We start from the raw sequence: 14,120 nt of genomic DNA, 5'->3' as shown, positions 1-14,120 counted from the left end.
GGAGTCTCGTGTCCGTCTTTGTTTAGAATTCATTGGCAAGTATTGCCCAAAGGGGAAATGTAGCTGCGTGTTGGAAACGGAGATAAAATTTGTTTAATACATCCTTCTTCTTTCTCCTAAATAGATGTAGTTTCATATCTGTGGTGAAGAATAAGTGAACCTTTTCTTTAAAGAGTCCACAGATCATTTTAGTACATGTAAGGACTGCATAGTCAACCGATGCTTTTTCTTAGTGCCTCAGAATGATACATAACCTCATACAAACTGGTGGAGAAATGGCAGTGCTTTTATTGAAAGACCAGTGAAGGATATTATAAATTTTGTTTCTGGCGTGGTTTAATAACTAGCTCTTGTCATGTACTCAGTTTTAGGACTAGCAGCCCTTCAAAGATCACTAATGAGTTCTAATGAGCTCTTTATTCATTTGGCTGATTCGTAGTAATACAGAGTGAGACATTTCACCGAAAACAATAAGGCATCATAACCATGAATTCTTTATTGCCTGTCAGGAGCTGAATAATGAATGTATTTTATGTTTTTGAAGTAATAGGGACTACCTAAGCTTGGTAAGCATGGTGTACTTTCTTAGATGGGTCATGGAGTTGAGCAGAGGAGATGTTGTACCTTTATCTGAGATCTCAGGAGCCACTGAAAGAGAAAGATGTGTGTACACTTACTGGTTTTGGTTAGATTTGTTAACTTTGGGAAGACATGTTATTAATGGTTTTGTATTTTAAAAGCTTCTTTTATTCGTTTCTAATTTGGCCTTCCTTTTACTAAGGAACAGTTTAATTTTGTTAAATAAGAACCAGTGTCATGACCGTTAACACAATAGCTTTTATTTAGAAGCCTGGAGAGTGATGTTTTTATTATTCAGAAACTTGAGGGATGTGAATTAAATATAGTATCATTCATTGCAACAGCAAATTGGTCTTAGATCCCTAATTATTTTTATAAAGTGATGGTTCTACCCCATTCTTACATTCCACAGTGGCCTTATCCTTTTTATCTTTGTTGTTGCACTTGACATCTCGTTAAACGATACGGAAGTGGTTTTTGTTTTTTGCCTTTGGAAATACAGTTTTGTTTTCTTCATAATTGCATTTTGAGAAAATAAATGCTCAGCTTTCCTTTCTTCAGTGTAATGCCTTTCATAATCTTTTAAAATGCTTATTAACAGATACGGAAACCAGTGAGGTCCAAACATTGTGGTGTGTGCAACCGCTGCATAGCAAAATTTGATCATCATTGCCCGTGGGTGGGTAACTGTGTAGGTAAGTTTTATTAATAATTCCTGAGTGCATTGTTCAATTAAGTTATTGTAGGTAACTTATGAAGTACAGCATTAAAGTAGATGGTAGAAACTTCACTCCTACACTCTTATTATAGATGTGCTCCCCTGTGCCCCCCAGTTAATCTTCTGATTGACAAACAGCAACTCAGTTGTGAGAAAGAGGGGGGCAAAAGCTATAAAACCAGTCTCTGGAAAAGATTGATATTTATCAATTCTTTCTGGTGCCTATTCTTTCTTATTTTCTTTATTGGATAATAGTGAAATCGATAAGGATGCAGATAGTATTGCTTTTTAGTTAAACTGGAGAAAGTTACAGCAGTAGAAATATTTGGAAGGCTCTTGTGTACAGAAGCAGAGAAGAATGACAGATAAAAACTCTATATACCTTAGTGTTCAGGAATGGTGTGTGAGGAAGTGAACTAAGTGGTCTAAGAGATGGCCCTGGATTTTTATGAGGTGAAGCAGGGAAACATTGCAAAGGTTGTGTGATTGTTGAGAAGAAATCTTTTAAAAATTGGATTATAAAGTTTATAAAAATAAGATAAATTTGGTTATTTTAAACCTTACAAAGCAAACAGTAGGGTAAAACTCAAAATTGTAGTTCATTTGGTTCATTGGGACTCTTGACTTCAGAATCAACGTCATTATTGTCATCACATCTTTGTAGTTATGAACATTCTTATTTTAAGCTTTATTTTAAAAAATATTTTTAAATTGAGAGAGAGCAAGAGTGAGAGAGTGTACAAGTAGCGGGGAAGAGGGAGAGGTAGTGCCCCCCCCCCCCCCCCGCCCCCGCTGAGCAGGGGGCTGAACCTGATTGAGACTGGATTTCAGACTGGGTCATGACCTGAGCTGAAGCCAGATGCTTGATGCTTAACCAACTGAGCCACCTGGGTGCCTTTATTTTAAGACTTTTATTAAAATATTTATTTTCCTGAAGAACATTTTGTAAGATAAATAATGTATGTAGTTATTGTCCAGATCATATCATTCATGGCATTCCTTTACCCCCATCCCCAAAAGGTACATTTCCAGTTGTTTTTTCTTAGCTGAAAAAATTGCTTCTCTGTTGTTCTTTAGGTGCAGGCAACCATAGATACTTTATGGGCTACCTCTTCTTCTTGCTTTTTATGATCTGCTGGATGATTTATGGTTGTATTTCTTGTGAGTACAGGTAGCTTTTTACTTTCTGAAATCAAATGTTTGTATACTTTTGCTTACTGTATTAACAATATATGATAATGACAAATCTTTTAACTAAAAATTATGGTTTGGGGCACCTTACTACAATGAACCATAAAGAGAAGAACAGATGTGGAACTATAAATGTATTCAACATACAGTATAAGCAACAGAATAATCAGCTGTTTTAATATATGTGTCCTTTGAAAAACATGTTGGTTTAATAGTCTTTGAAATGCTTCTGGGTGAAAGACGCCCACATTTTTACATCACGTGCTTGCTTTATTCTAGTAACTTAAAGATTTTTGTGACTTTGCTAGGTGCTCTTTAGTACCAAACCACTGGGAAAATGCAGTTAACTTCACGCAGAACTAGAAATATTTCAAAAAGTAAGGTGTAACTATTGCCTATTAGAGAATATTAAAAGGGGTTAGAAGATACTTTTTTTTTTTTAAGATTCTATTTATTTGACAGAGAGACAGAGAGAGGTAGCACAAGCAGGGGGAGCAGCAAGCAGAGGGAGAAGCAGGCTTCCCAATGAGCAGGGAGTCCTATGCAGGGCTTGATCTCAGGACCCTGGGCTCGTGACCTGAGCTGAAGGCAGATACTTAACGACTAAGCCACCCAGGCACCCCTAGAAGATACTTTTTTAGGAATAAGTGGTCATTCACTTGATCATATGGGTATAGGGGTAATGATAGGTTTTTATTACATTGAGAATGTGATTTGAGAAGAGTTTAAATGAAGATATTAGTTACTATGCTTCAGGACTTGGTGTACTTAGCATATAAATATGTATTAGATCCTGGCTTAAAAATAAGTTGTAGAAGGATGATTTCCTAGTCATATTAAGAATAGTGTCTGTTATTCCCCTAATAACAGTCTACTTCCTCACATACACATTAATAGAGAAAAAGATTTGGTCAAAGGGCTTGACTTAGTTTCTGGCCCAACAGACCTGAGGAGAACATGGTCCTGCTAACAACAGTAGTTTTTTTAATGGCAGCAGCTCTAAAAGAAGAGATTTCTGTTTTGGAAAAAGTCCTCCTTCATCCAGTTGGTCTTCTTGTGCTCTATGCCCCCCCCCCCAAATTTCACTTATATACATATCATCTCTGTAGAAAGGTGTAATGTTAACTATTGTATGTGTGCAGTACCAAACAACTAAAAACTGTGTATTGTTCAAGTACAGTAGTATTTTTTTTTAGATTGGATGGTGCTTTTTCCATTTCTGTCTTTGCTGTGTGGTTTTTTTTTTTTTTTTTTTTTTTTTTTTTTTACTAATTATATACTAATTTTTTTACTAATTATGGGGTATTTAGGAGTACAAAAATTTGCATTCAAAGTCATCCATTAAATGTAGACATTTGGATCATGGTTTCTAAGTGGTGCCAACTGCAGATGCCTTTGTGAAGTGGTTGGATGATTACTGAGTAAACGTGAAACTTCTGTTCTCATTTTAGACTGGGGACTCCACTGTGAGACCAGTTACACCAAGGACGGATTTTGGACATATATTACTCAAATTGCTACATGTTCACCTTGGATGTTTTGGATGTTTCTGAACAGTGTTTTTCATTTCATGTGGGTGGCTGTGTTACTCATGTGTCAGATGTACCAGGTATGTGCATGTACATGGTTGGTTCTTCATTAACACTTAATTAACACTTCATTCCCTGTTACAAAAGATAATAATGCATTCTCTTTTTAACCACTTCTACTTTTCAAGGTTTAAAATTTTCAATTTACTTTCCTTACTCTTCCTTTATTCTTTCTTTTCCTTTTTTTTTTCCTTTCTACTGCCCTCTTTCCTTCCTTCTTTCCTTCTTCTTCTGTTCTTACATTATGAATTTTCTTTTTTTATTTTAAGGATTTTATTTATTTGACAGAACAAGCAGTGGGGAGCTATAAAGGGAGAGGGATTAGCAAAGAAGCGGGCTTCCTGCTGCAGGAAGCCCAAAGCAGGGCACCATCCCAGGATCCTGAGATCATGACCTGACCTGAAGGCAGATGGTTAACAGATTGAGCCACCTGGGCGCCCCTGACTTTTCAGTGCTACTTTTGACAGAACTTATTTCTATTGTTCGTGATTCAGATATATTCAGTTGAATATAGGTGTGAGATTAGATCGATGATGCCATTAGTTTTGTGTTTATTAGGAACGTTTTATTACCTATAAATACTAGTGTTTATTCAAGAACCTTTTCTTATTTAAGGATTTTTCTAAAAGCTCAATTTTTAAGGGGCCGATGGAGAGGTGGTCTGTGTACATATAGTGTCCATCTCTCCCCAAACACAATACCAGATAACCTGTTTTTTTTTAAATATTTTTCTTGTTTAACTGGCTACTTCTCACAAGAGTCAAAGTGATATGTAAACTAGCTTGATGATCTCCCATTGGAAAAGCAAAAACAAACTTCATTTTTCTCTCTATCCTAGTCTTCTTGAGAATTAACTTATTTTACATTAATACTTAATTTATATCAAAGAGAGTTAATAGTTTGCTTTCTCTTACCTCTAGATATCATGTTTAGGTATTACTACAAATGAAAGGATGAATGCCAGAAGATACAAGCACTTTAAAGTCACAACAACATCTATTGAAAGCCCATTCAAGTACGTACATGTTTATAAATTTAATATTTTCTTTTGGCATATAACTTAGCAAGTATCTAGTGAATACATCAAAGAGAAATACATCTTTAAGTCAATAGGATATGAAACGGAATATTTCTTGTGCTTAGCAATGTGTAAAATAGCTTATAAATCCTACTGAATTCTAAGATTCCTGCCAGATATAGCATTGGTTAGTTTACTATTACTTTAAAATTCATGACATTAACTGTATATAAATTTGTGTCATTCTTTTTCTTAGTTGCACAATCCAAAACCTATTGAACTACAAACATTTAGTATAAACATATTATACATTAGCATACAGCTTTAATATTGCTGTAAGTTTCTATAAATTTTCATTGATAAATGTATACACAGAATTGAAATATGATTTTAAAATCATATTTTAATAATATTTTAATCATAACTGAAATTCATGTTTAGGGAAATTTTTTAGACTTGGGAAGCAGCTTTTCAGTTTGAGTTATTTAATTTGCCCTCTTCATGACAAAAAAATTTCTATATACCCAGTTTTACTTATGTTTCCTTTTTAAATTGAGGTATAATCAACATATAACATTATATTAATTTTAGATGTACAACATAATGATAGCTTTTGTAATGCTATTAATTATTCCATGCTTCTGGAAAGCATCTTTTTTTTTTTTTTTTTTTTTTTTTGAGTACTTCATACTGTTTTCCTAGTGGCTGCACCAATTTACCCTCCTACCAGAATGATCCACACAATAAGTCCGATTAACATTTGTCACCAAACATCGTCACAGAATTTTTTCCCTTATGATGAGAATTTTTTAGATGTGTCTTGGCAACTTTCAAGTATGCAACAGAGTAGTGTTAATAATAGTCAAAATGCACACTGAAAAAATAGAATTAAAAAAAATAGTCACAGTGCTGTTCATTGTATCCCCATGAAGTCATGGGGATAAATTTTATAAGTTTAAATTTTATAAGTATAAATTTTATAACTTTGTACTTTTTGACTCCCATCACCCATTTCGCCCACACCCCACCCTCAGCCTCTGGCAACCACCAATCTATTCTCTGTATCAGTGAGTTTGGTTATGTTTGTTTGTTTAGATTCCATATATAAATGAGATTATATGGTTTTTGTCTTTAGGTCATTTCCATGTCCTAGCTGTTGTAAATGGTGCTACAGTGAACATGGCAGTGCATGTGTCTTTTCAAGTTAGAGTGGATTTTTCTGTTTGTTCCATTTTTTGTTTTTTGAGGGTTTTTTTGTTGTTGTTTTATTTTTTGATAAATATTCACAATTGGAATTGCTGGATAATATGGTAGTACCATCTTTTTTTTTTTTTTTTTTTTTTTTGAGTACTTCATACTGTTTTCCTAGTGGCTGCACCAATTTACCCTCCTACCAGTAGTGCACAAGGATTCCCTTTTCTTCACATCCTCACCAACACCTGTTATTTTTTGTCTTTTTAGTAATATTCATTCTAAGAGGTATGAGGTACTATCTCATTGTGAGTTTGATTTGCATTTCCTTGAAGATTAGTGATATTGAGCATCTTTTTATGTATCTTTGAAAAAATGTCTATTCAGATCTTCTGCCCATTTTTTAATTGAATTTTTTTGAGTTGTATGAGTTTTTTATGTATTTTGGATATTGATCCCCTTTATTGGATATATGATCTGCATGAATTTTTTACCATTCAGTAGGTTGCCTTTTCAATTTGTTGATGGTTTCTTTTGCTATACAGAGGCTATTTTAATACAGTCTCACTTGTTTTCTTTTGCATTTGTTGCCTTTGCTTTTGGTGACTTATTAAAAATTTCACTGCCAGCACCCATGTCGGGAAGCCTACGACATGTTTTCTTCTAGCAGCTCTGGTTTTGAATGTTACATTCAGGCCTAGAATCCAGTTTCAGTTTTTGTGTGTGGTGTGGAATAGTGGTTCGGTTTCATTTTTTTGCACTTGGCTGTCCAGTTTTCCCAAAACCATTTATCAAAGAGATTCATATATATTCATTCATATATATATATATACATACATATATATATATGTATATATATATGTATTTCTATATATATATATATTTTTAATTTATTTTTAATTTATTTTCAGCATAACAGTATTCATTATTTTTGTAACACACCCAGTGCTCCATGCAATCCGTGTACTCTATAGTACCCACCACCTGGTACCCTGACCTCCCACCCCCTCGCCCCTTCTAAATATATATATATATTTAATCTTACATTCAGTTTGATGCTGAGAAGTAGTAGTTTCCTAATTATATGAAATATTTAAAACTTGAGTTTTACTGAAGCTGCTAACGTGCCTACAACCTTCAAGCTTTTGTAATGCTATTAATTATTCCATGCTTCTGGAAAGCATACAGACCTTTAAATAAAAGCAAAAATAAAGGAGTCAGTTGGGTAATTTTGAGAATTCTCCCATAGGCACAGGTATTGTATAAAATGTAAAACAGTGACAGCTTTTCTAGAAGTGTTCTTGAAGTCCTAAAATTCCCTGAATTTATTCTTGACATATTTTTTTCTTAAATTGTTACTTTTAGATACATGGCCAGCTACATGCTATTTATAATTATTTTGTGTTTTACTTTCTCAATTTTGGATATAGTTTGTCTCCTTGCCAAAGAGCCACCCATCAAGGAAAGGTTTTATCAAAAATTACATATGACACAGTAATGAAAGAAATGCAGAATTGAATAGCTTTAAAATATCATTGTGTCACCCAATTAAATTACCAAAAGAGAGAAGAAAAATTATTGTTGGCAGAGCTGTGAAGAAACATGAATGCATGTATATTTTATAGAGTTATAAACAGGTTCTTTCTGGCAAGTAACCTAAGTTTTTAAGTTCAGAAAAAAATACCTTAAACACCAAAATTATATTAAACTCATATATTAAATTATTATACTAATAGACTTTTCCTTTTTCCTTTTGTTTGGGGGGTGTTTTAGCCATGGATGTGTAAGGAATATTATAGACTTCTTTGAATTTCGATGCTGTGGCCTCTTTCGTCCTGTTATCGTGGACTGGACCAGGCAGTATACGATAGAATATGACCAAATATCAGGATCTGGGTACCAGCTCGTGTAGCAACATCTTTATCCTATGAAGCATATTGCTGAGTGGTGCCTGAAAATTGTGTCTGTCCGTGTCTCTCTCACACTCGAATCCACATTTTTTGAACAATAGCATGCTATATGTAGGGCTAACAGTGAATTTTAGTCTTTTTTTCAACACTTTTATTAACAAAAGTAAACATGGACAGAGCACACTGCCACTTCTGGGAAGAATAAAGATCGTAAAAGGAATTTTAATGGTTCTTAATGTGGGAATTCACAACATACTCAACTTTTTGGTTTTGTTCTCATAACATTCTTCATGAATAAAGAATGAACTTATTCTGTTGACAGACATGGTATACTGATCAGAAATGTTTGATTCTAGCTAAAACTAAATTTGTGGTATACAGCTAAATTTTATGATGCAATCTGCTATGACTGTTGCATTTAATTCCAGGAGAGTTGTCTTAAATTGATTCAGGCTAGTATTATGTACATTTTAGAATGTACATGTAAATACTGTGATAAAAATCATGTGGTTTTATTAGGGATCTGCTGTATTACGTCTTCAAGGGCACAAGAAAATAATGTGCACAAAAATATGTGCTAATAATATTTTATTGCCATCAGCTGTTGCAATGCTGATAATATTTCTAGTTCAGTGAAATAATTTGTAGTAACCTTGCTCTGAGGTTTTATGGTCTGATAATAAAGCACTTGCATGAGTATAGTAAGTCATGTTATTTTGTTCAAACTTAAAAGCCCTACTAAGTGCATGATACACCTCATAGAATGTATACTAGCACATACTATCCAGTAAAGCATAAATTAGAATTTAATTTGATGTGCAAACAGTCCAGTTTTTAAGAGTTGAGGTAATTTCAAGGCAGAACAAATAAGTTAATGCAAAATTCTCAGTAATAGAGATAAATGGATATACTTCTAAAATTCTGAGCTGCAAAATAAATTGTAGACAAAATAATGGAGTTTAGCTAAAGATGGAGCATGATCTCTGTACATACAGCACATGTGAATAAAAGAAAAGCTAATGGTATATTCTGGTTTTTAAAAGAATTTAATCCTCAAGATTATTTCAATTTTACCAATACCGAATGTTTTAAAATTTGTTAAGCTGTCTGAAACAAAGGTTTCTTTCAGAAAGGTTTTCTTATTGTTTAATGTGATGCACTGATCAATTTTTGTTGCAGCATTTCCATACTCTCACGGTGAACTTCTAGTCACTGCTTCCATAAATATTGTTTACAGAGTGAGACTTGGTTTAGTCCTCTTAAGTGCTGTAGCAAACTGTGGTTCGAGCAACCTGTGGCAAACCTGTGAGAGGGAATGGGCTCGGGGGAGGGTGGGAAAAGGGTGGTCAGACTGCTGACAGATCCTAGACCAGTGTAAAGATTGTGTATCTGTATATAAATAATTTATCAAATAGTTTTCTCTTTGTGTCTCTATGTGTTAGTGTATTTAAAGCTGCTCATTTCATTTTATCCAACCAAAAAGAAAAGGGAGATAACTAATGAGCTTCTAGTGATGTTCAATATTGCTGTTAATAGGCATTATACCCTGCAAGTTCACTGCATGTCTGATGCTTGGTAAAATTAGTATTCTCTGTAAAATGCAGATTACAGGTATTTCAGCAATCTAGTGGTATACCCGCCCCTTGCCTTAGTAAGAGGAGCAGTGAAAATTGTATATAGTTGATGTTCAGTATTTCCAAGTACCATTTTTATATAGTAGTTTCTTTGACCATAAGTCACACATCAGAAAGATTACCTTTAGTGTATTTGAGTGTTTTAATATTAGAAAATTGGCATATGTACTTTATTTTTGAAAAGGGAAAAGATGGGTGTGGGGTGGCAATAGCATTGTGCCATTTTGTCATAGAATGTAAAAAATTGGTTAACTTTACAAATGTCTCTGCTAGTTTTGACTACTAATTGGGGGAAATTTTAGATAATTTTTAAATTTGAAGTTATTTATAAAAGGCTAGAATTTGTTTTAATTTTTTGTATTTTGAGCCACTTCACATAAAGACTCAGTTGTAATTTTTATTGAATACATTTTTATTAACAGTTGAATACAATAGTCGTATTCTCAGAGTTTGGATAAGAGTGTTGTTACCATGTTCTTTCTTTGTGGTACAATATTCTTTTCGGTGCAAAAGAGATGTCTTTCAGTTAAACAGAAAAAATACTATAGATCTATAAGTACATGGAACATACTAGCAATGTTAATGCTTTAGTACTAACCATCTCACAGTACTGGTGAAATCTTAAAACTTAAGAGATGGTCAGATGGTGGAGAGCCAACTATGCAGCAGTGTACTGTACCGTCTGTTTACTTATTTTGTAAGTCTTATGTGTGGAACCAGCTTAACCCAGTTCTAAAGTTGTGTATGAAGGTGACCCTTTGGGGGATAGTTCATATCAGCTTAATGGGATACTGTTAGCAAATAGGAACTTATTTCTCAGCCCTGAATATAAATTACTTCCTTTTTTTTCTTCATATTTTTTGTTGTTCCCAGGAATTTATTTGAAATATTAATAGGCATAAAACAGCATCATTATACTTAAGCTATGGGTATTTTTATTTCGTATTTTATTTATAACTGTGCCAAGTATTATTTTGCTACTTACCGTGTTACTCTGTGGAAAGAAAAACCTGTAAAGTGTTTAATAAATTAGCTCTCCTTACATAAATTAAATCTGTCAAAATTTTGTAAAATATTAATCAGAATAAATATTGACTCTTAAGTGTGTGCTTGTTTATTTTGCTCAGTTCACTTCAAGAAATTGATGAAACACTGGTAGTAGTACCTGTGATATAAAAAGGTTATTCTGTGTATTTATATTTGGGTCAACAGACAAGCGGCAGGACTAGAAATTAGCAAAAGTACCGAGTACTGAGTATGAATTTTTTTCTCAGAGAAATTTCACAAGAATATTGATTAGACATTTATTTGGATTAAAAAATACTTTTTAGTAGGCAGCAGTGTTTCGAGTACTCCAAGAGGGACTGTTTCCTTACAAAGCATCAGAAAGCCTCATTGCTGCTGGTACTGCTTGGATCTGTAGGTTTATAGTTTTTCATCAAGTTTGGAAATTTATCAGTCATTGTCTTCAAATATTTTTTCTCCACCCTGCCCCCCCCTTTCAGGAAACTCCAGTTACACATATATTAGGCCAGTTGGGATTGCCCTACAGCCCACTATGAGTTCATCTTTTAAATTCCTTTCCCGTGTTTACTTGGATCATTTTTATGTCTTGAAGTTCACTTAAATTTTTTTCACATATATGGTTTAGTCTGTTGTCAATACCATTCAGTGTATTTTTCATCTTGGACCTAGTTTTCACCTATAGTGTTTGATTTAGACCATTTTTTATATCTTCTGTATCTCTACTTTTTTGAAGATATGGAGTATACTTACAATTAACTTTTAATATCCTTACCTGCCAGTTTTCACATATAGGTCAGCTTGGGCTGCTTTTGATCTTTTATTATTATGGATCATATTTTCCTGCTTCTCAGCATGACTAGTAATTTTTGATTGGCTGCCAGATACTGTGAAGTGGGTGTGGATTCTTTTGTATTCCTACAAAAAGTGCAGAATTTTTTCTGGGATGGAGTTCTTTAGAAGCTTCCATCCTTGCAGGTTTTACTGCTAAGCAAGATTTGTTAGACAGGACCAGAGCAGTGTTACAGTTTGGGTTAATAATTCCCCATTGTTGGGGCAAGCAAGACCTGTGTGCTCCCTCTAAAGCCCCATGAGTCGTGTTTTCCCATCTCACCAGTGCGAGTAAACAGGCACTGTTCCCAGCTCCATCTGAGCACCAGACTTTGTTCTCAATCTTTGTGTTGGTTTTTTGTCTGGTCTTGGATAGTTATATGCACGCACTATCAGCACTCAGCTGAAGACTTGCAAAGGGACAGGGGTGGGGGGGGGGTTGTAGTTTGCATGTTTGTGGGGTTTTCTGTGCAGCTCTCTCCAGTCCCTTGAACTCTGTTGCCGTTATCCCTCTGGACCCAGCTGAGTCAACTCAGAATGCCTTCCAGCCTTGCCTGTGTTCTCCCTCTTTGCACGTAAGCTACAGCCTGGAAACTCCCAAAGCAGTTAGCTTTGCTAATCCCAAGACTGATCTCATTTTCCCCATAACTGTTCTTTGTTGCCTGTTGTCCAGTGCCTAAAAAACCTTTTTTTTTTTTTAAATGTAACTTGTGGTTTTTGTTGTTTCAAGTGAGAGGGTAAATTTGGCTCCTGTTGTTTTCACTCTGCTTTAAGTAGAAGTCTGAGTTGATATGTTTAAGTTTTTGTTTTAATTTCTAATAGGGAAAATAATGGCAGATGTAATTTGTCATAATCAAAAGCTCCTTGGGGGTCCTCAATAATTTAAGCATGTAAAGGTGTCCTGAGATTAGTAAGTTTGAGTACCAGTGGTCCAGACCAACATTTCCTAGTCCTTAACTTAAGATATTAGTGGTTCCTTGGATAACTAATTTGATAGAAGGCTCTCAAGTTAAAGCCTCAGCCACAGGCTTCCAAAGCTTTTAATATTGCTAGGATGTGACATATACATATATGGGTGTGACATATACATATATGTAAATATACATGTGTGTGTGTGTGTGTGTGTGTGTGTATTGATATGGACTGATAGCAATACTTGTTAAATTTAACTGATCTTGAAGACTTTTTGGAACTAGAGTTGCCAGCAGTCCTCAAATATACCAAACCAGCACAAGGAGTTAAAAAACATCCCAAATTTTTCATTTTAAAAAAATTATATATTTCCATACAGCACTTTTAATATCACATTTGGATTACTTTAGGGCTACCCTATTGACTTATATCCAGATGTTGGAAGTGATTCCTCCCAGAACAGTCTACCCAGAGCCAATTCCCTTTTCTGCCCCTGGAACCACTGGTAACTAATTTTACAGTGTTGGAGGTGTTTTGTCATAGCTCCCAATTTAAGAATAATTTTGAGTGGATAATTTTGAGTGTGCTTATTGGGTAGAAATCTCAAATTACTAAGCACCGGCATTTAGAGTATTTTCCTCTTGGGTATTTATGCATATCTCCAATTTCAGAAACTTGGTAGGAAAATGTTGGTTCTGTGTGGGGAAGTTTTATGTGTTTTGGTTGTCTATAACTACCCCATCAACCACTCAAAAATTTATTGGCTTAAAACAGTATTTTTGTTCACAAATCTCTAGTTTGGTCCGCAAGAGGAATAGTGTACTTTGTTCCACTTGGTGTCAGCTTGGATGGTTCAAAAACTGGAAAGTGGAATAACCTGAAGCCTTGCTTATTCATGTCAGCTGATACTGGCTGATGAGAGATCTCTGCCCAAGCTATGGCTGTAATATCTACACGTAGCCTCTTCATGTGGTTTGGGCTTCCTCAAAACATGGTGGCTCAGTTCCAAGAGTAAGCGTCCGAAGGGAAAGAGGCAGGCAAAAGCTATACTGTCTTTTCTAACCTAGTGTTGTCCATTATACTGTGCTAGTTAAAAATGAGTCACTAGGTTTGGCCTTTATTTGGGGGGGGGGGGGGGAGATTAGTCTTATTTTGGTGGCGATGTCCAAGAGGTTTCAAAACAACTGCACAGAGAATTAGAAGTTACTTCGTAACTCTTCTTCAATTCAGCCTATCTCCATTTATTGCTGATTAACTTCCCCAGTCTGCTTAACAAAAAGGCATTCCCCTCTGCCACAGTGGAACTTGCCTTATAAGACATAAATGAGGTGATCAAGGCTATGCTGCATGAATTCTTTCACTTAGTGCATCTTCAAGATTGACTTCTTCCCACTAAGTTTCTGCTTATGTTTTTTATGTCCTACAGAGCACACCCCCTGTAGCTTTTCAAAATAAGCAATATAATGTGTTAAAATAGGCTTTGGGAAAGATTCAGATATGCTCATTGATCACGTTGGTCCAGTT

General features: G+C 34.8%; 1 protein-coding gene across 2 annotated transcripts in view; it reads left to right on the top strand.

The window, feature by feature from the left end:
• Positions 1-10,932, top strand: part of ZDHHC17 (zDHHC palmitoyltransferase 17) — an 87,772-nt gene extending 76,840 nt beyond the window's left edge. Inside the window, exons 13-17 of one of the 2 annotated variants that reach the window (XM_082740402.1) lie at positions 1,181-1,274; positions 2,375-2,458; positions 3,940-4,097; positions 4,998-5,092; positions 8,060-10,932. In XM_082740402.1, the coding sequence (XP_082596528.1) occupies positions 1,181-1,274; positions 2,375-2,458; positions 3,940-4,097; positions 4,998-5,092; positions 8,060-8,198 (570 nt within the window). In that variant the 3' untranslated portion in view covers positions 8,199-10,932. Of the gene's footprint in view, positions 1-1,180; positions 1,275-2,374; positions 2,459-3,939; positions 4,098-4,997; positions 5,093-5,825; positions 6,908-8,059 lie in introns of those variants that run through there. The other variant, XM_082740401.1, reaches the window with a different exon arrangement.
• The last annotated feature ends 3,188 nt before the right edge of the window (positions 10,933-14,120 follow it).

Source organism: Mustela nivalis (genome assembly GCF_964662115.1).
Source record: "Mustela nivalis genome assembly, chromosome: 7".
Lineage (NCBI taxonomy): Eukaryota > Metazoa > Chordata > Mammalia > Carnivora > Mustelidae > Mustela > Mustela nivalis.
The sequence above is the reverse complement of the archived record's forward strand: the minus strand, read 5'-3'. Positions and strand labels throughout refer to the sequence as shown.